Genomic DNA, 26,900 nt, shown 5'->3' with positions numbered 1-26,900 from the left:
AATAAAATGATAAATAAGTATTTATATATGTTGTTTTTTAGATGAATGCAAATATGTGAACATGTTTCCAACAGAGAGGCAGATGAAACTGGATCCAAGTTTAACAATAAATACTACAATGTTGAGTAAGTATGCTAAGTTGACTTTTCAAGATTTTGATATTCATTTATTCATAAAAACAATAAATTATTTATTGTAAACTAATCAATTTTGTTAAAATAAATACATGTAAATAGTAGAATACAGGTAAATGGTACATATGGTAAGTAGTACAATATTTCCATCCAATATACTGAATTCTAGTAATTAGGCTGAGTTACAGCATTTTTCTAATTGTAAGTAAAGATAGAAAAAGTAGAAAAAATTTTTTATTGTTTTGTTGTGTGGCGAAAGTCACCGCTCCCTAATTGCGACACCTAGCTGTCAGCGTTACTTCCGGATCTTGCCAAACTCACCTGAGGTGGCATTCCGGGTTTTGCAAGTGGCTTCCAGGGCACTCACCCGGAAGCAAAAGCGCTGACAGCTAACTCAGCATCGCGGAAGCTAATGCGCAAGTGATAAAAGCCCGCCCTTCCGAGAAGCGGCGGGCAGTCTAGACCGAAAGGCTATATCGCGCACGACCGAACGTAATCGACTCTACTGTGAACGCCCGCAAGTCAGGGCAGTGAAATAACAAGATATCTGTATCAGTGTATAGTCAAGTTTATTAAACGTCTTTCTCCCTCCTCCCGGCGTATCCTAAAAAACCCCATGCCGACCCTGCGATCCAAAGTACGGCACAACAAATTGGTGGCAGCGAGGGGGATCTGTCAACCAGACGAGAGGACATCCTGCCAGTTCTGCGCCTGCAATACGGGAACGGAGTTTTAGACGGCGGTACATATCCCGGAGAGGAACCGCCAGACAAATCCCGAGTGAGTGTGTGAAACAACGGTAGCAGCCGCCGAGTGCACCATATCAGCGACACCGGAGAGGCCCCGATCTACCGCACGGACTCGCCAGCCCGAGGCAGCGCCACAGGGACGCACCGAGCCAGCAAAGCAGCGCAGCAGGGACACAGCAAAGCAGAGACGACACAAAGCAGCGGAGCGGCCCTGCAGGACTCCAACACAGCAGAAAGCGGACACCATGCGCTGCGCGACGGTACTGTAAGTCCGAAACACTCCGTAAGCCGACCACGGCACGCGCCGAGCGTAGAAATAGCAAGCGTCCCCCGCGATCGAACGCCAAGAATTAATTTCGCGTTCATAGGAAATACAACCGCGAACGCCAAAAAAAATTTCGCGATTACAGGGTATACAAGCGTGAGCGCCGATAGATGTCGGACGACTTACCCCGGCATCCCCCTATCAGCAACGCATCCTTCGTGTTGAGCAAGCGCGCGCAGCAAGCAATAGAAAATAGCATCCGTAACCGTTTTTGCGCCGCACGACGTACAGACTACGATTCTTTAGACCGCGTGCGACGAAACTTAGACGCGCAACTCGCCGACGACGATAGCACGCCAGTGCTCGAGTTACATCCCAACGTCATTGTAGAACGCGAATTTGAATTCCTAGACGCAAGTCTCTGTAACGCGAACAAAAACCCGCGAGATAATACAGCGAACTAAAGCGGTGACGAAAACAGTGACGCACACAGATTGCCCCCGACCGACGGTGACGCACGATCGGACACCTCGGCCGATACTCAGAGCGAGAACGCAGGGAGAGGAGAATTCTCCCTGACATCGTACGAAAGCGATATATTCGACCCCGCGGAAGAGGATTATACCCCCCGGGCCGACAGAATGAGCCAGCCACGAGCTGCCGCAACCATCGCGCCGCGAGAGGACATATCTCCGGCGCAAATTAACGCGGAAATAGATCGGCTTAGATCCGCGGAAAATGGGCGACCGTCCGAAGCCGACCAAAGTCGAGCCCCCGAGCCGAGTAAGTAAGCCCAGGAGCAATAAGCTCCGTGCTCAGCGACGTCCTACGCATGATGTGCGACATGCAGGAACGCATGGACCGTACAGAGGCCGCAGAGTTCGAGCGCTCTGTAGAAGTCCTGCGCGCAATCCGCGAGATGCAGGAACGCCTGAGTAGAGTGGAATCCGCCACTTACGATCGCTCCGACGCGACGCGCCAGGGCGACGCGTACGCAGCCAGGGCCCGCTGGACGTGACCTACGGGCGAACGCACAGCGACGTCCGTAGTCAGCCAGGGCACCATATCGGGTTCCTCAGCCTAAAGGAAGCCCGTAACATGATTCCCGAAATGAACGGAGAATCCAGAGAGCGCGTTCGCGAATTCATTAACGCAAGCACATACGCGATGAAAAATATACAGCCCGCGGACGAAACCATGCTCTTAGAAGCAATCTTATGCACGAAAATCAAGGGCAAAGCAATGACCGACTTCGACACGCGCGATATTCGCGATTTTGACCAGCTGAAGCGCGAGCTCAAAACGGAATATCTCGGAAAGCGCGTCATGACCCACCTGCAGTTGAAATTCAACTCGCTAAAACAAAAACCTGGCGAAAGCGCACAGGAATTTGGGCGTCGAGTCGAGAAACTAGCGAGAGAACTGTACGAGGCCATGGAAGAGGGCCAAGAGCATTCGCAAGAACAGCAAAAAGCAATACTAGAAAGCATTAAAATGCAAGCTTTGCACAATTTTCAAATTGGACTGCATGAAGACATTAAAATGTTAGTGCGAGCGCAAAGATATCAAAGCCTACAGGAGGCAATAACCGGCGCCACCGCCAAGGAAAAGGTTAGAGGCCCCTCCCCGCGGAACGGACAGACGACAAACAAAAATAAGTTTAGCACGGAAAACGCGCGATATCCGGGGAACCAGGCGATACAGTGCCACAAATGTGGAGAAACAGGCCATTACGGGCGAGATTGCCGTCCGAGCCGACAGGCGAATAGATTCTCGTTGCCGAAACCGGACAAGCCCGGCGGAATAAATACGCTCGAGTGCACCTATTGCAAAAGGACCGGGCATAAGCGAGAAGAGTGTTGGTCGCTGAACGGACGACCCAACACGGAACGATCAAGCCGATCGAAAACGGACGCCCCCAAAAAGGCGTCAGTAAATGGTTTAAAGGTAAAGAAAAAGAAATCGCGAGAAACAAGCGATGAATCTTCCTCCAGTAGCGGCAGCGAAGAAGACGAGAGACCAAAGAAGAATAAGGCACGAGCCGCCGAGAAGTATCAAGTGTCGCAGATAACGGGGAAACGTAACATACATACCTTAAACCTGATAACACTGCCGATTCAAGAGGCCAAGAAAGGCAAGACGAATTTCTTATTAGACTCAGGAGCGATCCTAACGCTAATCAAAGTAGGAAATTTAAAAGGCGGTACTATGGTACGAGAAAAACGCCTAACATTGACCGGAGTGACGGGACACAAGATCCACACTCTCGGAAAGATAAAAGCAACCGTAAATCTGGGAAGCCAGAAAATACGCCATACCATGTACGTGGTAGAGGATGATTTCCCGATCGATTATGAGGGAATACTGGGGAATGATTTCCTCACAAAGCGCAAAGCCGTTATCTCACACGCCACAAAGCAGGTACACATCGGAAGAGTTACATTTAAACTCCGACCATATAAGAAGGAAAACTCACCACCCCGCAGCAGAGTAGGCATCACAAAAGAACCTACACCAAGAGTATTCGTCGGACACTGTTTGGTGGAGCCGACATATTTTGAATGCCCGATAAGCAGGTCAAACGGCGTGAAAAAATTAGTAGAGGCACCCACCACGCGCGTAACTAAAAAAGAAGCCGGTAAGCGACACGACTGACATACTCACGTTACACGTGACCGAAAAACGCGAATCTATTTCAGCGCGACGCAAAAGATTACGCGAGCGATTACAGACCGAGCAAGTGAACGCGGCGACGGACGCATCAGATTTCGTCACCGGAGCCGTACGTTCTCAGGGGCCAGTAGGCCAATAAGTTCGACCGAACATCTACGCCAGCAGAAAATTGGGCAAGGCAAAACAACCATTCGACAAGAAGAGTAGTAACAAGGACACGTTTATTAAGAATAGCACTTACCAAGACGTCACTCGCGACAAACGACACAACGACAAACGACACAACTGTCACAAAACGAGTGCAGCAACGGGCGTCGAAACTAGAGCGCCGCGAAGAGATAGACGAACATTTGCTAGCGATAACCGCGATCACAATCAAGTTAATAAGCGACGTAGAAGACATCCTAGCATACTTTACTTACTCTAAGAATTATATTATAATCGTGCGACTACTCCCGATCGAAAATATTGTAGCGGAATTAAAAGAAGCAACGGCCAACCTATCCCAAGGATCACATTTTTTTCAAAATACAAATTGACAATTGGAACACCATTCAAAACTATTTGAAAATAAATGCATATTATGATAATCCTAACGTTCACACCATCCTAACCTTCCCGATTCCCACGTATCCCAACTACGAAATTGTACGCAGGACACCCCTTCCGGTGTACGATAATATATAATATATCCTGTGGGCTCCGTGTCCATAGTTGTCATTATAATAGAAATTGTGGTAACGATCATGTGTAAATAAAGAAAAGAACAAGGAAAGACACGCGACGCGACTTCCGCAAACAACTAGGAAAATAAGCTGTAATATGATGTAACTTCCATGGAGAAAGAAAGCAGTAACGAAAACTTCATGCCTCAGTTTTCTTTTTCCACGGGGGGAGGGATGTTGTGTGGCGAAAGTCACCGCTCCCTAATTGCGACACCTAGCTGTCAGTGTTACTTCCGGATCTTGCCAAACTCACCTGAGGTGGCATTCCGGGTTTTGCAAGTGGCTTCCAGGGCACTCACCCGGAAGCAAAAGCGCTGACAGCTAAGTCAGCATCGCGGAAGCTCATGCGCAAGTGATAAAAGCCCGCCCTTCCGCCGAGAAGCGGCGGGCAGTCTAGACTGAAAGGCTATATCGCGCACGACCGAACGTAATCGACTCTACTGTGAACGCCCGAGGGTCAGGGCAGTGAAATAACAAGATATCTGTATCAGTGTATAGTCAAGTTTATTAAACGCTATTTTAACAAGAGCCTGGCAACGTCTTTCTCCCTCCTTCCGGCGGATCCTAAAGAACCCCGTGCCAACCCTGCGATCCAAGGTACGGCACAACAATTTTATTGATTTATCACTTTTTCCGACGGTAATTACATTTTTTCGAACAATACATCAATGCACTTGTAAGATGCAACTACACTTCTTTCTAAGTGAAATTATATATTTTTTAGCGTAAATCGACTTTTCTCATTATTTTAAGTATAAAAGACCAAGTATAAAATAGCAAAGTAATCGGGAAATCAATATTTGTCAGATATTATCAAGAGACACGGTAGCGTCTCGCGTCAAGTACACGCGCAGCGCGAGGTACTACCGTGTATATTTACGCGAGTATGATTATTATTTTTCACAACACCTCCACGGAAAGTTCGACTTTCCATGCCTGTAGAGAGGGACGAAAGTGGCCAATTTCACGCCAGGGAGGAAAGTTGTTACCCTCGTCCCTGTTACAGGGACGAAAGTAATCAAGTTGTTACTTTCCTCCCGCCAAACAGGGACGAAAGTGGTCACTTTCCTCCCTAGGGCGGAGAGAGAGAGAAACAGTACATACGTACGCGAGAGAAGAGCTACCGCACCACCGCACCTCCCCCGAAAGCAGGGGAGGTGGGGATGAACCTCGGTTTGCGTGAAAAGGGTATGCGTGAACTTTTCATACGTGGAAAGTTAATATAAATTTTTAAATAATACTTTAATTGTGTATGTATAAACAGTACACACGTAAGCGAGGGAGGGGCTACCGCACCTTCCCCAAAAGCAGGGGGAGGTGGGGGTGAACCTCGGTTCGCGTGAAAAGTGTATGCGTAAACTTTTCATGCGTGGAAAGTTAATATGAATTTTTAAATAATATTTCAATTGTGTGTGTATAAACAGCCCTTATGAAAATATGCCCTTGAGTGCTCAATGGCGGTCAGTGGGAATGTATGGTTGCCCTACAGTTGCAATGCGAATTATATGGAAAAGTTAATGGAAAATATTGAGTGGCAATAAGATGAATGGAAACGCAATGGCAAGATTCGAATGACAACTTTTTCCGTACAGGCGTAATGGAAACTGCTAACGGCTTATGAAGGTTAAAACTTGTGTATGGAATTTGCAATGCGAATTATATGGAAAAGTTAATGGAAAATATTGAGTGGCAATAAGATGAATGGAAACGCAATGGCAAGATTCAAATGCCAACCTTTTCCATACAGGCGTAATGGAAACTGCCAATGACTCATGAAAAATAAAATTTGTACGGAATTTTTCTACCTTCAGCCAATGTTGTTCAGTGTGAATTGTAATGGAAATTCGTCAATGGTAAATATGGCGGTTCGCGCCACTAGTGGTACATGCATCATCATCACGCCCGCGCGGTAATTGTATTACCGGCAGTTCGCATCGACGCCGCTAGGCGTCGCATCGTTCATGCATTCTCTCAAATTCAAGGTTCGGCACGGACTGGTATATGTATGAGACCTCCTATGGGACCGAGGCAGATATTTTCAGGCGCTAGTCGCCTAAGGCAAGAGCTCCTATTAGATTGTCCGTTGAACCAAAGGCAATGGGAAATAAAGGCATTTATATTAAAGACAAAATAGTACCATTTATTAAAATGCCATTGAATTCTTATTGTTCCAGACGCAATAGAGATGAAGGCACTTTTGCCAAAGATAAAAATTTCCACACAAAATCCCATTGGTATTGCCAGTGTTAATACCAATGGCAATACTAATGGCAATACCAATGGCAATACCAACCGCAAAACCAGTGGCAATACCAATAGCAATACCAATGGGATTTTGTGTGGAACTTTTTATCTTTGGCAAAAATGCCTTCATTTCCATTGCGTCTGGAACAATGGGAATTCAATGGCATATTTTAATGGCAATGAAGGGCACATTTTCATAAAGGAGTACACACGTAAGCGAGGGAGGGGCTACCGCACCTCCCCCGAAAGCAGGGGGAGGTGGGGGTAAATCTCGGTTTGCGTGAAAAGTGTATGCGTGAAGGCAGTAGGTTCCGCCTCCCTGCGGGGGGCTCCACTATTATTAAACTAGACACATAGTGTGTCTCCAAAATACATGCGTGAGCTTTCCACGCATGGAAAGTCTTAAACTTATGTAGCACCTCGTTTCGCGTGGAAAATGTATACGCAGAAGCAACAAATTAATATATTTGTACTTTGTGTATGATTTTATGGTTGTTTACATTACTTGAGAGCTGTTTTGGTTTGTTTCGGGTGGAAAATGTATGTGCGGAGGCAGCAAGTTAAAAATATTAAAAAAGTAGCTAAACTTTGGAGTCGCAAAAAATCCTTCTGGTATATGTGTTTTTTATCTAAAAGAAACCTATTCACAAAGTTTCACCTAAATCTGAGCATGGACGTTTTCGGAAGTACAGCCCTTAAAAAATAGGCAAAATTCAAGCAGCTGTAATTTCGTTAAAAATGAACGAAATTCAACTTAAAAAAAAAAAAAGGATTTTAAAGCTTGTCTTTCTCTACTTTCGAAAGGTCACTATTACTTTTTCTTCTCACTTTGTGGGCCTGTCACGTGCACAAAAAAAATCTGCAAAAATTTTCAACTTTCTAACGTGAAAGCTTGCAGTTTTCCCTACAAAAACTTTTTTTTTAATATTTTTACGATTTTTTGTTGCTGAGTTGCGGATTGAATAAGAAATAAGCATTTTGACTTTAATTTCTCATAACTCCGTTAAAAATCATCTTGCCGCAATTCAAAAAACAGATTTTTAAAGCTGAAACTTTGCTTTATTGAATGGTATAATTACCCAATTTTTTTAAATAACATGTAAACATGATACAAATAGATGAAGGTAATATAAAAATTAACGATCTTTCCCTTTTTCATTTTGACCCAGAAAACAATTGTGCAGAACAACATTATTCTTTACGTTTTTTTGTACCTTTAAGTACCCTGCATTAAAAAAAATTTGCCAAATAGCTATGAGATTTTTTTCATGGTGGCCACTATGGTTTTATAGAGCAAAATGTACAAAAGATTAAGAAATTGCTGAAGAAAGATATGCAAAATTGAGGTTTTGGGAACTGTTAGGGGAACAAATAAACCTTACGTATTCTTAAGTATTTTGAGTTGTAGAGTCGAAAATGGCCATACAAATTACGTATGAGGAAAATATGAAAAATAAATAAAAATACAAAAAAACGTGAAATTTTTTAAACTCTCAGACGTAATTTTTTTTACTTCTTATGTATTTTGAGTCGTAGAATCAGAAAACGATTATACAAATTACGTCTGTAGCGGGAAAAACATGAAAAATGAAGGAAAATGAAAATAAACGTAAAATCGTTAAAATCCTCAGACGCGTAATTTTCTTATGTTTTTTTACATATTTTGAGTCACAGAAGCTTGAGCCAGCTATCTGAGAGGACCCAAAATACGTAAAAAAAACGTAAAAAAATTACGACTGGGAGTTTAAACGATTTCACGTTTCTTCACATTTTCCTCCATTTTCCACATTTTTCCCGCTACAGACGTAATTTGTATGGCCATTTTTGTATTCTACAATTTAAAATACGTAAAAATGTATAAAATTTATTCGTTCCCCTAACAGTTCTCAAAACCTCAATTTTGTATACCCTTCTTAAGCAATTTCACAATCTTTTGTACGTTTTGCTTCATAAAACCATAGTGGCCACCATGAAAGAAATCTCATAACTATTTGGCAAATTGTTTTTCACAACACCTCCACGGAAAGTTCGACTTTCCGTAAAGGTATTGTGAAAAATATCGTGTGCACCTCGGGTCGAAAGCTTTTTCAGACTCGTGTGATTTGCCACCCGGCGGCAAACTTTACACTGGTCTGAAAAACGCCATTTTCGCCCTTTGGTGCACAATATACTATTTAAATGCAGGATGCAGGGTACTTAAAGGTACAAAAAGACATAAAGAATAAAATGTTGTTCTAGATAATTGTTTTCTGGGTCAAAATGAAAAAAGGAAAAATTACTAATTTTTACATTATTTTCATCCATTCGTATCCGCCCCGGGAGTGCGGAGCCGCATCGCGACGCGGCTTATCCTCCCTCGGTCGACAACCAGGGCCGACCTTCACTTTCATTACGCCTTTAGGTGTCTCGCTCAAGTCCCAATGACTTGCGACGTCTCTTCGGTCGCGGAGCTGTTCAGCGCGACGGGAGAACGACCCAAATCTAGACCGGGTGGCAGAGCCCTTCAAGACTCAAAAAAACTACACGCGAAATTGTTGGGCGCCAGGTGTGGAGAAGGCCACACCACCTTTGTCTCGAAACGCTAAACACTCTCAATTACTCTCAATACTTGAATTACTCGCAATACTCTCACGGGCTCCGGCCGGTCACGACAGCTGCTCAGTTTAGTCGGTCGAAGGTCGGGGTTCAGCGGATGGCCGAGTCTAGAGGAGTTTGGCTGTGGTTAGGCGGCATCAAAATACACAAACAATATTCCTTCATAACTAATATAATATAAGATCGCAACGCAAAGTATATTAGAAGATCATGATATCACGTACAATAACATCAGGGAAGATCCCGACAGGATGGATACATTATTCGCGACCCGTAACTACATCGCCATAGAACGCGGGATGGTATTTACGAGAACGCGCGATTGTGTTTACTCCGCGGGAGTCACGTCTTGATCACGCGCTCTTTCAACGCGGGTCCGCTCCAAGTGGCTCGAATAAATATTATTCGCCGGACAACTAATGCGCGTACGGACAGAAGATTCGCTATTACGCCGCCGATTAATATCCCCGAAAGGACGATACGCGTGAAATAGAGAACTCGAAGACGGAATATGGGTCGCACAATGAACAACGCACGCAAACGGAATATTTCTCGCGAAAAGAACGATCCACGCAAAATAAATGTTTCTCTCTGAAGGAACGATACACGCAAAACAAAGGTTTCTCGCAGAATGGACGGTATACGCAAAATAAAGGTTTCTCGCCGAACGGACGGTACACGTCGCAAGCACGTGATACTCACGCCCGACTCACCCCGGGGCGCGTAATACTCTCAGCCGAAGTACATCATACTCTAAATCTCTGAACGGTAATTGCGGCCGTTTTTCGGTCACCTTATCCGGAAAGGCTTACTCTAGATCCGTTACCCCGACACCTCACACTTCCCGTACCGGGCGCGGTAATTAACGTATCAGGAAGCCGGCACGCCCCAGAATGACCGTACGCGTGGAGGACACGCACGACTCAGATCACAAAATACTCGAAACTAACTCTAACGGGAACGCAGATATCTTACACACAAATCGATAGACGCGATAATCATAAACGGTAATCTCGAAATACTCGAAACGGTAATTTAACTCTAATGACTGTTGAGCCGATCCGCGAGGTTTGATCTCGCAACACACGCCACACTCATGACGCGTGGCCGGTGCCACGCGGTCGCTCGTCGTTACTCGATTACACGCAAAATCTTATACCACACCGGTCGAGTCGGGAAGAAACGGACGCCCCTTCGGTATTCTTACGGGGAGTCAGCGGGTGGGCTATGTCTTATCCGTAAAAACGAAACGGAAAGGCGATAATCCCGGCAAGGGATTCACGGCAATGACGCGTAGGTAAGAAAACTCTCAAGCAAACCTACGCGTCTCTCTCAAAAATAACGCGAAACGGTACTCGACAATTCGCCCCGCTGTTCCCCGATACCTGCGGTCCGGGATTGCTGGTCGTTTACATCTCGTCCTTCCTTTCTTCACAACGTAACTCCTAGGGCCGCCGCCGCGCCCTCGCTTATTCCCGGCGCAACGGGAAGGCCCTCGCCGTACGTCAGTCCACGCTCGCGATCGACCCAACAGTGCCGGGATCATTTCCGCGGCTTCGACTCGCGGCCCCCTAGATCGGGGCGCTTCGCCGCACCGGCGGATGGCGCCACGCTGTCGAAACGGGCCTTCCGGCCGCTTCTTCCTGAAAACTATAAACTCGGCAGTACGCGCGCAATATAAAGGTTTGAGTGGCGAAGACTGTGACGTGCACATCGTGCAACGTCACAGTATCATGTCTACATGTTATTTAAAATAATTGGGCAATTATACCATTCGATAGATTAAAGTTTCAGCTTTAAGAATCTGCTTTTTTGAATTGCGATAATTGTAACGGAGTTATGAGGAATCAAAGTCAAAATGCTCATTTCTTATTCAATCCGCAATAACTCAGCAATAAAAAATCGTAGAAACATTTAAAAAAAATTTTTGTAGGGCTTCAAGCTTTCCGTTAGAAAGTTAAAAATTTTCGCAGATTTTTTTGTGCACGTTACAGGCCCACAAAGTGAGAAGAAAATTTTCTATTTTGTCCAGCTTGTAGTTTTCTACATGTAAAAATTACCAAACTCACAGAAACTAAAAAATAATAGTGACCTTTTAAAAGTAGAGATTTCAAGCTTTAAAATCTTTTTTTTTAACTTAAATTTTGTTTATTTTTATAACAAAGTTACAGCTGCTTGAATTTGGCATATTTTTTTAAGAAAAGTGTTTCTTTAATTTTTGTGAGAAGTGTATATCGGTAGCAATATTCGCTACCATGACAGGACTACAAAATATTTGTTGTTAACCGCTCACAGTGAGAAGAAGCTGTAGAGAAATATTAACCACAATGGATAAGTTGAGAACGTCGCAAAAAGTAACGCGAGCCACATTCACATGAGCATATAAATCTTTCCGGTTAGAAAGAGAGAAAGAATTGCCGGACATAACCTCGTTACAAGTCTGTTTCACATTGATCCGAGACAAAGCAAGTGAACTTGACAAATTGAGTCAAAAGTTGCGGGATTCGATGATTGACGCTGGAGAGACGGAAGAAGCTATTAATGCGGTGGTGGAACATGCAGACGAATACGCAACGAATCATCTAGCGAAAGTTGAGTTGACGAAGAGAAGGGATGTTCGTAATCTACCGATACCGGTTCTGCCGCAAAGACCACTTCCTATAAATATGACACAGGAAAATATACGCGCATTATAGTTGCCGAAAATTGAATTAAGAAAATTCGGAGGTGATATTAAAGATTGGTTTCCGTTTTGAAGTTTCACGTTTGGAAGATTCACGATGATGCAACGTTGTCTAGGGAAGATAAATTCCATTATTTGATACAGTCCACAGTTAAAGACTCGCGTGCGTTTAAAGTCGTGAATAGTTTTCCTCCAACCGCGGATAATTGTGAGAAAGCCCTACAGAGCCTCAAGTCTCGATTCGGTAAGAAAGATTTGTTAATAGAGTTTTACGTGAACTTTTAAAATTAGTTTTAAGCAAGAATAAAAACGTGTCGCTTATGGCCATCTATGATAAGTTAGAAACGCATTTTCGAGCACTCGAGACTCTGGGTGTAACTACAGATATGTGCGTTGCAATGTTGTTTCTCTTAGCAGAGTCTTCGTTGCCGGAAGAGACTTTGGGTACGTGGCAGCGAACGATGACGCAGTTGATCCCGGAAGCAGACGCACCAAATGTGAGCCTCACTGCGAAAGACCGTCTCACGAATTTGATGACTTTTCTGGGGAGAGACGTCAAAAGCGAGGAGCGTATCCAAATGGCAAAAACATGCTTCGAGACGAACACCCAAACAGCCAAGGATAAACATAAAAAGAAAGCGAAGGGTGATATAAGTCAAGATCAAGATATTGCTACAGCTGCGGGTCTACTATCCATGAAAGAAACAAAGTCACAACAATGCTTGTTCTGTGAAGAAAATCACGATAGCTCGGGTTGTGAGAAAGCACGAAATTTAGTCATGGATGAACGTACTAAAATTATAAAGGACAAACGCGGTTGTTTTAAATGTTTAAAAGTAGAACACATTTACAAAAAATGTTATAGCAAAGAAAAATGTCCCTGAAAAAGGTCATTGTCTGTTGGTATGTTGAAATCTGTCGAACAATAACGAACAGAAACAAGTTGTTAGAAAGGATCCGAGCGAGCATAATGAAGGAAATAGCTGTCTCACCAATGTTTCTTTGAACGTGAAAGTATTCTTGCCTATTCTGAAAGTCAAGATGCGTGGTCCAAAAGGAACTATGAATATTCGCGCTGTTATAGATACCGGCTCACGTAGGTCATATGTTCTAGGTAAAATAGCAGAGGATCTAGAATATGAAACGGTGGACAAACAAACAATGGTACACCTACTGTTCGGAGGAAGCAAGACTAAGCTTCAGAATCATAAAGCTTATCGAATCTATGTTGGCAATTTGAATGGAACTTGTGCGACTTCGTAGGCTTTGAAGAGAATGTTATCTATCATGAGCAATGGTCCATGGACAGATATACTTAAAAGGAATAATGTGCATCTAAGCGACATCGGAGAAAAAAAAACCCATCATTTTGCTAATAGGAGCTGACGCACAGTGGTCCCAAATCCCAAATAGGCCAGTAAAATTAGGTCTGAAAATGGCAAAACAGATTGACAAGCCAATTTTTTTAGGGTGAGTAGAGGGTTATAGGAGATGCCCGAATTCGACAAAATTTCTCTGTGCGTCGGCGGCCATCTTGAAAATAGGAGTAAGTTTGATTATCTCGGCTCCTATTGGTCGAATTTTTTTTCTTTTTTTATTTAGTTTTGTAGGGAAAAATATTTGCTACTTTTGTTTGAAAAAATTTTTAAAACCTGTCAAGGAAAAAAGTTACAACCAAAAAAGTGCCGTTAATTTGAACATTTTTATTGACAATTATATTGCCCCCCGTTGGTTTTATCAAAAAAATGTTCAAATAAAACTTGTAGAGGATTCAATTCTCTATAATTTTCGTATATACGCTTTTGCGGTGACTCAACAAATACCTTTGGCGCCCTTTATCTCTAGGGCATAAAGGACCGCGCTCTGTGAGTCCGACAAATCGCGCCGAGTGCATCAGCACTACTATTTCTGTGTGTACCGCGCTTCGTCACTTTATCTCTATCTTATCGAATAAACGTTTTATTGTATATTACAAGCTAATTTCTGTCTCTGGGCCTTCCATCGCATCCCTGATCCGGCGAGCTAGTTCGCGTTCGAGTATAGAGCTAGGCCGCTGCACAATCGAAAAAACAAAGCGGAGCCGCACGTGAGATCTCGCGTCTTCTCTGGACGGATTCGGCGTTCCGTTCGGCGTACTCACTACGCGCCCGAACAACTTACGTGTAAATAATCGCAACGACACAAAACTACAGATTATTAAATAACTCAACAATTAGTATCATAAACTTTCGCCAGATGCGAATACTTTTCGATTATAACAGTGTTCCAACGTACAGCTGTACCCAAGGTACAGCACCTTGCCCTATGTAAAAAAAATGCTTTTTCATATACATTACTAGTTCTTTTTTTTATTTTTATCTTTACTCAAATTAAATAAATCGATTAAATAATTAGTTGTAAACAATATGGCGGAAAGGGAGAAGTAACGAAATAAAGGCTCCTTGAAGATTCGCAAAATTTTCGTGTACTTTATTCCCAACATATTAGTATTTAGAACACGTTGCTTCCGCACAAGCTCTGATTCACCTTAATTTTCAAAAATAATTGCGTGAATTTCGCGGTGACTTATATTTCCCGATGTTACGTACGAAAATTTTATCCTAAAATTTCAGACGACGCACGGTGGAATTTTTGAACGTTTTAGACGACGCACGCTAGCTCAGAGTTCCGAGCGAACGCTCAACTCCAAGTATAAATGTTTAGTTTATCTTTCGGTTATCGGACGGCTGTTGACAGGCTGTTGACAGAAGGCCCAGATGGGGCCCAAAACTACGCTTCTAGAAACTTCTAGAAAACCTCCCCCCTTAAGACGCGTAAGAAGTGGTGACAATCTCGCACGGGGGGTTCTGGCCATTTCGGGTATAAATAGAGCGGAAAACGCCACATCATTTTTAACTTTGATTCTGTTGGTAATCCGCATGCCCGGTTTCCATTGGCAATCCATAGTTGAATACTCGTGGCGCCGCGCCCTGCCCACCAGAGGGCTACCTTACTAGAGGCGCCACATTAACTCATCTCTTTTTGCCACTGTATCGAGTCAGTCGTGCCTCGTCTCACGTACTGAGCACGAGGTGCTAATAAACGTGTGCTCTATTAATTATGACGTGTACGTTCAATTGCCCTTCCCGCGCTTACCTGCTATCAGGTTATGGGCCCAGATTAAAACGGAACAGAATAGGTATCGGAAAAACGCAAAACGTTGTAAAGTGAAAAGTGCCACGTATATCAAAAACGAACGCCGTAAGCCCGTGTGTGTCGCGAAAATAAGTGCATCAAGTTTCGCACGAATCGAGATTCTTCATAGAGACAATTACGACACATGAAAGCCACAGATGCAAGCCGTACTTATAAAAAACGACGCGTGGGAATATGTGAACGGCGAGTGCGTTAAACCAACGCCAACGTTGGAAACCGGCAACGCGTTATCGGAAGAGGCGGTTAAGGCATGGACAAAAAACGACGACAAGGCAAAATCAGACATAATATTAGCGATAAATCCATTCAAATTAAAACTTATCAAAAAATGTGCGACGTCTCGCGAAATATGGCTTAAGCTACAAAGCACGTATCAGTCGAAGAGGCCGGCTCGGAAGGCCACGCTGTTAAAGCAGCTCACACTTCAACGTATGGAAGAAGGCGACGACGCGCGACGTGCGGGAACATGTCCGAAAATTTTATGATACCGTCGATAAGTTGGCAAAGATGAACATTGATATCAATCCGGAATTATTCGCGATCATGCTATTATATAGTTAACCGCCCTCGTTCGAGAACTTTTGATGTGTCATCGAGTCACGCGACAAATTACCGTCACCGGATGTTCTTTAAATCAAGATCATAAAAGAAAGCGACGCTCGAAAAAATGACACGCGCGGTACCGTTCAAAACGCTTTGATGGTGAAGAAAGGAGAACACTCGAGTAAGGACAAAGCGAGAAAATCGAAATCGGGAAACAAAGAAGATTTCAAGTTTAGATGCCACCAATGTAAAGAAAAGGGACACAAAGCCATCGATTACAAAAATAAGAAACAAGAAGATTCGCAACCAACGGCGGAATGCACCGACGACGACGTGCTTTTATGTGCTGTGGAAGAAGTATCTACGCAGGAAGCATTTAGCACGGAAGAGAATGTGCGCGGCGCCAAGTGGTGTCTTGATAGCGGGGCAACGTCACACCTGTGTGGACATTTACATGAATTCGCGAGAGTTGATGACTCGAAACGCGAATTAAAACTAGCCAATGACGCCTCGACGAAAATAAATGCAGTGGGAACGGTCTCACTTACGGCCGATCTCTATGAAAACAAAAGAAACGTGAGCCTGAGTAACGTACTTCATGTGCCCGATCTCCGCGAGAATTTATTGTCGGTAGCTAAAATAATGGACAAAAATCTCGAAGTTACTTTTAAAAAGGATCACGCCGTTGTGGTCGATCTCGATGGTAACGTCAAACTGCGCGCGAGTAGAATCGGGAACTTGTATTTTTTATCGAGTCGCGAACGGGCCGAGTGCAACGGAATATCATATGACCCCGATCCTACGAGAATTCTAAAAACGTGGCATCACCGATTAGGTCACTTAAACATACCGGATCTAATAAAAGCTGAACGAAACACGGCAATGCGAGGACTTAACCTTGGAAAATGCGATGAAAATCTGGAATGCAAAATCTGTCTTTGAGGAAAGATGACCAGGGCACCATTCCCAACGACTTCAGAAAATCATACGAAAGAGCTCCTGGAGATTGTTCACTCCGACGTCTGTGGTTCGATGCATGTGAAATCCAAAAGTGGCGCGAAGTACTTCGTCACATTCATTGACGACCATTCGAGATGGTGTAAGGTGCGATTTCTCCATAAGAAAAGCGACGTTTACAACGCATTCAAGAAATTTAAGGCGTTGGTCGAGAACCAGACGGGAAAAAGAATTAAACTATTGCAATCCGATAATGGGAAAGAATATTTCAGTAAAGAATTTGAAGATTTCTTGAAGAGGACCGGAATTCAGCGAAGACCCTCGATTGCATATAATCCTGAGCAAAACGGTACAGCCGAAAGGAAGAACCGAACACTTCTGGATATGGTTCGCTGTCTGCTCATACAATCTGGCTTCCCTCCATCATTTTGGGCTGAGGCCGTGTCCACAGCCAATTACATCAGAAACCGATGTCCTACTAAAACTCTCAAGGGTCGAACCCCATTCGAATTCTGGACTGAAAGCGCTCCAGATGTAAGTTACTTTAAAGAATTCGGTTGTAATGTGTATTGTCTCGACAGGATTCCTGGCAAGAGGAAGTTCGAGAATCGAACTAGAAAGGGGATCTTTCTTGGATATGCCACGAACTCGAAGGGATATTGCGTATGGTTACCCGAAGAAAACAAAATCGAGATTACCAGAGACGCGAGAATCTTGCGGAATTGCGAGGACTTACCAGACTTCGTCTATGAAGATTTCATTCCGGAAAATATCATAGTTGAACGTTATGAGAATCTGGACAATCTCGGTACCACCGACGAAGAAGCCGAAATCGAAATAAAGCCGATAGAAAACAATCGAGAGGCACCCCAAGAAGATGATGCTCCGGATGACAACGCGGACGCGGAGGCAACGCCGAGGAGACGACCAGGCAGGCCTAGAATATTGCGTACCGGAATGAGAGGCAGACCTAAAAAGTTATTCTCTGTATCACGTGAAGAGACGAATATCGCGGATGTTGAGTATGTTCACCTTGCTGAAGTACCTGTTAAGAAAGCCATTTCAAGTCCAGAAGCCGATGAATGGTATCGCGCCATGGCAGATGAAGTTGCATCAATTCTGAAGAATGATACATGGGAAATTGTCAAGCGTCTAGACGACGGGAAGTTATTGGTAGCCGCATGGTACTTCGTAATAAATACAATCCTGATGGAACTTTGGAGAGAAGAAAAGCGCGGATAGTAGCTCAAGGATTTGCCCAGCGTCCTGGAATCTACTTCAATCAAACATTTGCTCCAGTGGCTCGTCTCAGTTCGATTCGACTCCTGGTAGCTCTTTCCTCTAATTACGGAATGACTTTGAGGTAGTTCGACGTCGCTACTGCCTACTTAAATGGTTCGATCGAAGAAGAAGTTCTCATGGAACCGCCACAAGGACTAATTAATTCTCTAAAAATTATCGTTCAGCCCGAAGGTTACAGTGAAGACATCAGGTCTAAGGCTCCTGCTATGCTGGAAGACTTGAATAAAGAAAACTGCGTTTGCCTGTTGAAGAAATCATGTACGGTCTGCGGCAGGCCGGTAAAAATTGGCATGACAATCTGGACAATGTATTATGCAAGTTCGGCGTCGTCCCTTCCGAGTCGGATCCGTGTGTCGACCGTGTTGAAAAAGGGGAAGATTTACTTCTGATGGCCGTTTACGTTGATGATATTTTAAAGGCGTCTCGAGACACAGGAAAAATTGAGAAAATGAAGAATTACCTCGCCGGTGAATTCGAGATCAGAGACCTTGGAGAACCGAAATATTGTCTCGGTATCGAGTTGACGCAAGGTGGAGACAATATTGGCTTACATCACAAAGGATACATTACCGAGATTATTGAGCGATTCGGCATGAACGATTGCAAGCCGATAAGCACTATGGCCGATAAGCACCTATGGACGTTAATACGAAATTATCAAGACTGACTGAAGTTTCTAGTGACAACGAGAAAAGGGTTCCTTACCGAGAACTTGTAGGAGCTCTAATGTACCTAGCTGTCTCTACCAGACCGGACACAGCCTACGCTGTGAGCTCATTGAGTCAATAATGACTACGGGCAGTGTCATTGAACAGCAGCAAAGCGCGTCCTTCGTTACCTCAAGGGGACTGCTGACATCGGGCTTATCTATGAACCTTCAAAGGAACCGTTAACGGGTTACGTGGACGCCGATTGGGCTGGTTGCCAATAGATCGGCTCTCATACTCTGGCTATGCCTTTACCTTGAGCAGCGGAATCGTGTCTTGGGACTCGAAGAAACAGAGGACAGTTGCCCTGTCCTCGACCGAAGCCGAGTACATGGGGATGATTGAAGCAGCCAAAGAAGCCATGTACTTACGGGAATTTCTCACTCAGTTGGGGTTTGAAGAACTCGCGTCGGTCAAGCTTTTCAATGACAACATGGGTGCTCTCAAACTGGCTGAGAATCCCACCTTTCACGCCAGAAGCAAACACATCGACTTGAATCACCACTTTATCCGTGACGCGATTCATGAGAATATGTTTCAGGTTGATTACGTATCTACTGACGACATGATGGCAGACGTGATGACCAAAGGACTTCTGAGGCCTAAGCACTGGCGATGTCTTGATTTCATGGGCTTGGGATCATTCTGAACGTTCCTTCCAACCATGTCTCGAGGGGAAGTGTTGGTAATCCGCATGCTCGGTTTCCATTGGCGATCCATGGTTGGATACTCGTGGCGCCGCGCCCTGCCCACCAGGGGGCTACCGTACTGAGCACGAGATGCTAATAAACGTGTGCTCTATTAATTACGAAGTGCACGTTCAATTGCCGTTCCCGCGCTCACCTGCTATCAGATTCTAACAACACTTCAATTTCGACATCGGTTTTGACTTTGTTTCTAACTTTTATTCGACTCCAGACAGTTACTTTCCTATAGTGGTAGTAATTATCGACATTTTTTGAAGTGAAACTTCTTTAGGCACGGTAGTGAGTTCGATTCGCGACACGAAAAAGTGTAACGGAAGTAAAACTTCTTTGGTAGTAAGTTCGATTATGCGACACAAAAAGTGTAACAAAAATTCGACCAATAGGCGTACGAAATGAAACTTCTTTGGTACGGTAGTAAGTTCGATTGTGCGACACGAAAAGTGTAACGAAAATTTGACCAATAGGCGTACGGCGTTGGCGAGACGGTTCTTCTTCTGGCACGGTAGTAAGTTCGATTATGAGACACAAAAAGTGTAACGAAAATTCGACCAATAGGCGTACGAAATTAAACTTCTTTGGTACGGTCATAGACCTAGGATAAGATAGACGGAGCGTAAACTGCTACTATGGACAAGGGGGGTAAGGATAGCGCGGGAGGGGAAATAGACCCAAGTCTCGGCAAAGTTCGGTTAGACTCGGGGACGTTCGGACCACGTTACGCGCGCGTGAATTGAAGTTGTCGCATATGACGATCGCAAACGTCAAATTCTGCAAATAAAAAATAAATATGCAAATTCTGCATAAGTATTTACCGTAATTACAAAAATGCGATGCGCGTCACATCTTCGACGCCTCAGGCGCGCTTTCCTCCGTGGAAATAAAGTCGCGATTTCGAGCCCGCATTCAAATTAAGTACTCGCAGGATATTCCCGTGGGCGTTCGCGAGGCATCTCAGGATTTTCTAGTCGCTCGAGGAGCTCCCGGGGGTACCCGAGATTCTTCCGGAGGGCACGCTCGCGCGATGTCTCGACACCAACGGTGCCAGCAACAGCAACAGCAGCAGCAGCAAACTTTCTTTCCTTCGGTACCTTTCCAGATGGTCCAGAGCACCTCCCTCGTCGTTCAGCGCAACGTTAAGCCACTCGAATCCCTCGAACCTATTGCTCGAGGGGAAAAAAGGCACGCGGAAGATGGGTAAGGTGATTCCCTATATGGCGGTCAATCCCGCCGTAGGAGCAACGCTTGCGGAAGAATGTAAACAATCTCGGAGATCCCCGTCCGGCGATATTCCCTCGCGGATTCTCACCGCGCGCCGCGCATCCTCCGCAACTCGACGACGCCGCGACCGACGAGCGACGAAATCTGTACACTAAATACCAATTAAGCACTTCATTTCCATGATACGCTTCTGTATTCTAGGGCTGCGTTCGGGGAGCGCGCTATTAACGCTATTGCATCGTTCTATCTTTATCGCTCATCAGATGTACAACAAGGATAGAATAACCAAATAGCGCTGATAGCGCGCTCCCCGAACAAAGCCTAGGTTATGGTATCCACCGTCCGGAGAAATGTGTCAATTTGACACTGTCAAATGTGTAATCGAACAAACAGCGCATGCCAGCGCATCCCCTCCACATGCTGCCAACGCACACCAAAGCGCGAAGGCACATCCGTGTGCTGTCGAGTCGGTCGAGCGTTCGAATGTTTCCGAGTCTAACCGAACTTTGCCGAAATTTGGGTCTATTTCCCCTCCCGCGCTATCACCTACCCCGCAGGCTTACGCTCCGTCTATCTTATCCTAGGTCTATGGGTACGGTAGTAAGTTCGATTGTGCGACACGAAAAGTGTAACGAAAATTTGACCAATAGGCGTACGGCGTTGGCGAGACGGTTCTTCTTCTGGCACGGTAGTAAGTTCGATTATGCGACACGAAAAGTGTAACGAAAATTCGACCAATAGGCGTACGAAATGAAACTTCTTTGGTACGATAGTAAGTTCGATTGTGCGACACGAAAAAACGTCACGAAATAGTGTCACGAAAATTCGACCAACAGGCGTACAAAGTGAAACTCCTTTTGGATCGGTAAGTAAATTCGATTTTGCGACTCGAAAACGCGTCACGAAAATTCGATCAGGCGTACGGCACTGGCGAGACGGATATAGTGAGAACTGCGTGTAACACTATATTTTCGAGTTGCGGGCGGCTTGGAGTGACTAATTCCGTTGCATTGTTTTTGTATTAATTTCAGAAAAGTTATGGCAAAGCCTTGCCTTCAGAAGTTTCACTTCTAACGCGCGTGGCGACCACGCGTTCATTTTTTTTTTTTAAGAAGTTTTTGAGAGTTGGCTTTACAGAATTGCAAAATTTTTTTATAGAATTAAAGTACGCACAAAAATCTAGGTCAAAGCACAGGATTTCATGTCAGAAACAAAAACAAATTAAAAATTTGGGCACATACAGCTGTCACCTGACGACAATATTTGCTTAAACAAAAGTACTGCAGTTAAAAAAATACTGAGCCTCTAAATATTTATTAAAAATACTGTAGTTTATATAGGGTAACTCCGGTATATATGCCGCAGCTAAGGGAAACTTAATTTATCGAGTACTATTTACTATGTTTAAGGCAAATGAATTATACCAATAAAAACTTTATACTGTTTACTACTATAAAAAAAATAGAAATATAAAATACTCATTCTTTGTATTTAATAAAAAAACTTTTAGAAACTCTAGCATTTTTGCCATACATAAAGGGGTGTGTTATATGACATTCATGGGTGAAATATACACATTATAAAAAATTACAAATAATGTTTATAAATAAGGCAATAAAATGTCATAATAAGTTATAAAATGTGTGTAAGAAGTTTATTAAGATGTAAAAATGATAAACAAATTATAAAACTAAAAAATTTTAAAAAGAAAATAGAAGAGCGATAGATGCATTAAAGATTATTGTTATACGATAAAAAAAAAAGAGGGAAAAAGAACACATAGGAGATTTCGAGTTTTACAAAGTGTCTGTACTATGGCATAAATCCCGCATGCTAACTTGCCGTATATCCTAAACAGGAGGGATATATAAAATATTAAGTTAAACAAAAAATTGACGTAGAACTACGTCTTTCTCCGCGGTATGGGGGGTACCCACGGATGCGACGATGCAACGAAAATATGTCACACTTTGAACGTTTAGATCTTCGAAACTAATAATTGTAGAGTAATCATTGACATCTCATTTTAAAGCTTAAGAAGTCCCATTTATGATAAATCTAGCCCGAACTCTCTATTTCTTTCCGTTTCGTTATAGTAGCGTTTTACAGTTTCGCAAAATTTCTTGTAGATTCAACGAAAACATGTCTCACTTTGAACGTTTAGATCTTCGAAACTAATAATCGTAGAGTAATCATTGACATCTCATTTTAAAGCTTAAGAAGTTCCATTTATGACAAATCTTGACCGAACTCTCTATTTCTTTCCGTTTCGTTATAGTAGCGTTTTAAAGTTTCGCAAAATTTCTTGTAGATTCAACGAAAACATGTCTCACTTTGAACGTTTATATCTTCGAAACTAATAATCGTAGAGTAATTCATTACTCTATTTATGATAAAACAAGAGAGAGAAAGAAAGAGAGAGAGAGAGAGAGAGAGAGAGAGAGATTGATTGATTGATTGATTGATTGATTTATGCCATAGTCAATGACTTTAGGCAAGTAATGCATTATAAAGGTAGAACAATCGGAAAAAAAAACAAAAAGTTGTAAATAAGAACAGAAGTAATACATCTACATAAGAGAAACAGTATAAAATAATATAATATAAAAGCGACAGATGTGCATCAAGCAGCAACCAGCAGTGGAACTGCAACCTAAGCGGAGGAATCGGTAGAGTGAAGAAAAGGGTTGAAGCACACCGCCAATAGTACGCAAAAGATGCACAGAGCAATGGAAAAAGTCTCAGATTCAACTCGCAAGAAACGCAAGAACAATTAATGAACACTAAAAGTTACTTAAACTAATCGACGTATAAGCGATAGGTTGACACTCTCAATCAGATCATGCATAAGGCAGAGACTTTTAAGGCTCTAGATAGAGTTACGCTCAAGCGAGAAAAGATAGTCGTATAGCTTACCCTTAAAAACGGCGACAGACGTTGCTGAAACAACATCATAAGGAAGCGAGTTCCAAAAGTAGATGCCCGCGAGATGAAAGGACCTGCGATAGGTTTCAGTTCTGTGATTTGGAACATGAAAAGAGTGCGGTAGTGCCAGTCGTGACGATCGCCTGACTGAGGGGTCGTGATCAACGAAGATTTCAGAGAGGTAACCAGGAGATAAGTCATGGGACACTTTAAACATTTCGATACCAAGAAAGTAAAGACGGCGGTATTTAACCGATAACCACCCCAATCGATGCCGGTAAGGTGTGATGCGTTCGTCGCGCCTTAAATTGAAAATGAAACGAATAGCACAATTTAAGAGTCTCTGAAGCCTGGTATTTAGCTCCTCGGTCACGTCGTTGTATACAAGAGAGCAGTAGTCCAACAAAGGCAAAATCAAGGTGGTCACAAGTTTAACACGTAGATTAATTGATAATGAATTCTTGTGAAATTTCAGTTTGTGCAGTGTAAAGTGTACCCTTCTTGAAATGTGTGAAACGTGACCCTCCCAAGAAAGGTCGGAGCGCATGATGACCCCGAGGTTTCGAGTCTCCGTAACAAATGGGATGGAGGTACCGCTAACTGAAACGAGAGGTAGGTCATTTAAATTTAAGTGTCTAACGTGACTCCTGCTGCCAAAAATCAAGACTTTTGATTTCTTAAGATTGAGAGTCAATCCGTTGGTTGCAGCAAACTGTGAGATGACACCCACGTCATGTGCGACGAGGTGTAAAGCAACGCTCAGTTGACTAAGGGGACTTCTGCGATAGATCTGTGTATCATCGGCAAATATAATGCGCTCGGTATATCTCAGGAAGGCACTAATGTCGTTAATAAATAAGGAGAAAAGGAGAGGACCTAGGACGGATCCTTGTGGAACACCTGAAGTGACAGACAGCCAATCAGAGAACACGCCCTCCAAGTCAACGACAGCCTGACATCGACCAGTTAGATACGAAAAAATTAACTTGAGGGCCGAATCAGAAAACCCTAGTTGTCTGAGTTTGGTCAACAGTAGAAAATGACTGACCGTGTCAAAGGCTTTGCTGAAGTCGAATAGGACGAGAATCAACACCTCACCCACGTCGACGCCATACTTAATGTCATGGAGCAACCGCAGCAAAGCGGACTGGGTGGAATAGCCTTTCCGGTAACCGGATTGCCGATCATCGAGAATATTATGAGTAGTTATAAAGTCCGAAATCTGGCGGTGTTGAATTTTTTCGAACAGCTTAGAGAGTTCGCACAGATTAGCAATAGGCCTCGTGTCCGAAGGAGAAGCGGGAGATTTAACTTTGGAGAGCGGTCGAAGTATGGCTCGCTTCCACAAAGACGGGAAATGACTGAAATTCAGACAACAATTAAAAAATGTGGTAAGGAGATTACCAATCCGGGGCAGGGCTAAGGCTATGGCGTATAGAGGTAATTGATCATAAACCGAGGCAAGGGAAACAGAAGAAGCGGAGACAAAGGAGCTAAGGTCCTCAAAGGTGATGTGAGAAAAACTGAAAAGTGGTGCGTCAGGTACTATGGAAGAGATGATGTCGGAAAATTGAGAAAGTGTACAAGAAGGAAAGCAGTTGGAGATGGAGGCATAATGGGCATTTAAAATATCACGAGAAAAAAAGTTGAGCGGAGAAGATAGAGGAGACTCAATGAGCCCAAGACTGGCAAGCTCACGCCATAACCTGGATGGATCAGAAATAGCAGTCAATCTCTCCATGTGATAGCGCTTTCTGGCCCTTCTCAAGTCGTCTGTGAAATCATTTCTATATTGCCTATAGATATGAAAATCGAGAATGTCTCGCGATCTTCGGGCAGTATTATAGAGACGGTTGCGATGTTGAATTCTGCGAGCAAGTTGGTCAGTAAGCCAAGGCGCAGCTGGGCGAGTAACACGAAAAGTGCGGATGGGCGCATACTGATTAAGACAGGACGTGAAGTCGTCAGTCAAGGTATTTAAGATGTCATCCAAGGGCGCCAGGGGGAGGAACTCCATCCGCAAGCGGCGACGAGCATTCTTGCAATCGCCGACACGAGGCGCATGAGAGTCGATGGGCAGCGTGGTCGGTAATCGAGCCAAGCAGCACGCACTGGCTGATTTCGTATTAAGATACGCCTTGACGCAACCAGGGTGAAATTCCCTGGTGCATTCACTGCAAGAGACGAACTGCCCAGCAATTGACTTCGAGCATCTGTTGCATGTTCGGTCTCGCTGCATGGCACACAACATGATGATATCACACAGTTGGCAATAAGAAGCGACCAATCAGGCGAGGGTAAGGCAGTCCACGCCAACAAGGATCGCGGCGGAGATACACAACACGCTATACTGCGAGTTCACAGTCGGTATCACGAAGCAACCAATCAGGCGCGGGCAAGGCAGTCCACGCTAGCCAGGGCAGGCACACACCGCACAGACGCACCGAATAGAGGGCAGACAGGCAACCCAAAAGCAGTGAGGTGCAGAAAGAACAGACCAGGAAGCAGGCACATGCGCAACGGGCGGACGCCCCGGCTCGGGCAAGACCAAGATTCCACGACGATACCAGAAGTGAGGTTAGGATGACCAAAGAAATTTGACCCAAAAATGCTAGGAACTGGGAGGCAATCTCATAGAAAATGAGGATCACACGCGTCAAGCAACGAAAGACTTGCAAGAATCTGCAAAAAAATAGCCCGAAGGCAATTAACGGCAGCAGAAATGTTAGCTTGAAACAGGAGCGAGAAAATCTGACCACCACCAATACTCACACTCAGAGAGAGAGCGAGAGCGAGAGAGAGAGAGAGAGAGAGAGAGAGAGAGAGAGAGAGAGAGAGAGAGAGAGAGAGAGAGAGAGAGAGAGAGAGAGAGAGAGAGAGAGAGAGAGAGAGAGAGAGAGTAATGAGTTCTTATATCTTTAGTTCCCCTTTGAAATGTAAGTAAAATTAATATAGACGAAAAATAAGAAAAACATTTATTGTTTTATTTCTTTAAAATAAATTTATGTTTGAAAAAATCAAACAAGCACAGTAACAACTGTGCCGCAAACACGTAGAACTACGTCTACTGCACAGTATGGGCACAGCAACAACCGTGCCGCAAGCAACACGTAGAACTACATCAACTGTCACTGATGATGATTGACGTGATCAAGGAAGGCCAAGGCCCACACCGGGCTGTAACGCCGAGTTCATCATCAGTGACAGTTGACGTAGTTCTACGTTGTTGCTTTTTTTTGTTTTTTTACTACAGTTATCTGTGTTATAACAGTCTTATT

General features: G+C 43.9%; 1 protein-coding gene across 1 annotated transcript in view; it reads left to right on the top strand.

The window, feature by feature from the left end:
* The window catches only part of LOC139814919 (uncharacterized), a 172,443-nt gene that overhangs the window by 428 nt on the left and 145,115 nt on the right, over positions 1–26,900 (top strand). Inside the window, exon 2 of the mRNA XM_071781441.1 lies at positions 42–125. Coding sequence (XP_071637542.1) covers positions 42–125 — 84 coding nt within the window. The remainder of the gene's footprint in view (positions 1–41; positions 126–26,900) is intronic.

Source organism: Temnothorax longispinosus, chromosome 6 (assembly GCF_030848805.1).
Source record: "Temnothorax longispinosus isolate EJ_2023e chromosome 6, Tlon_JGU_v1, whole genome shotgun sequence".
NCBI lineage: Eukaryota > Metazoa > Arthropoda > Insecta > Hymenoptera > Formicidae > Temnothorax > Temnothorax longispinosus.
The sequence above is the reverse complement of the archived record's forward strand: the minus strand, read 5'-3'. Positions and strand labels throughout refer to the sequence as shown.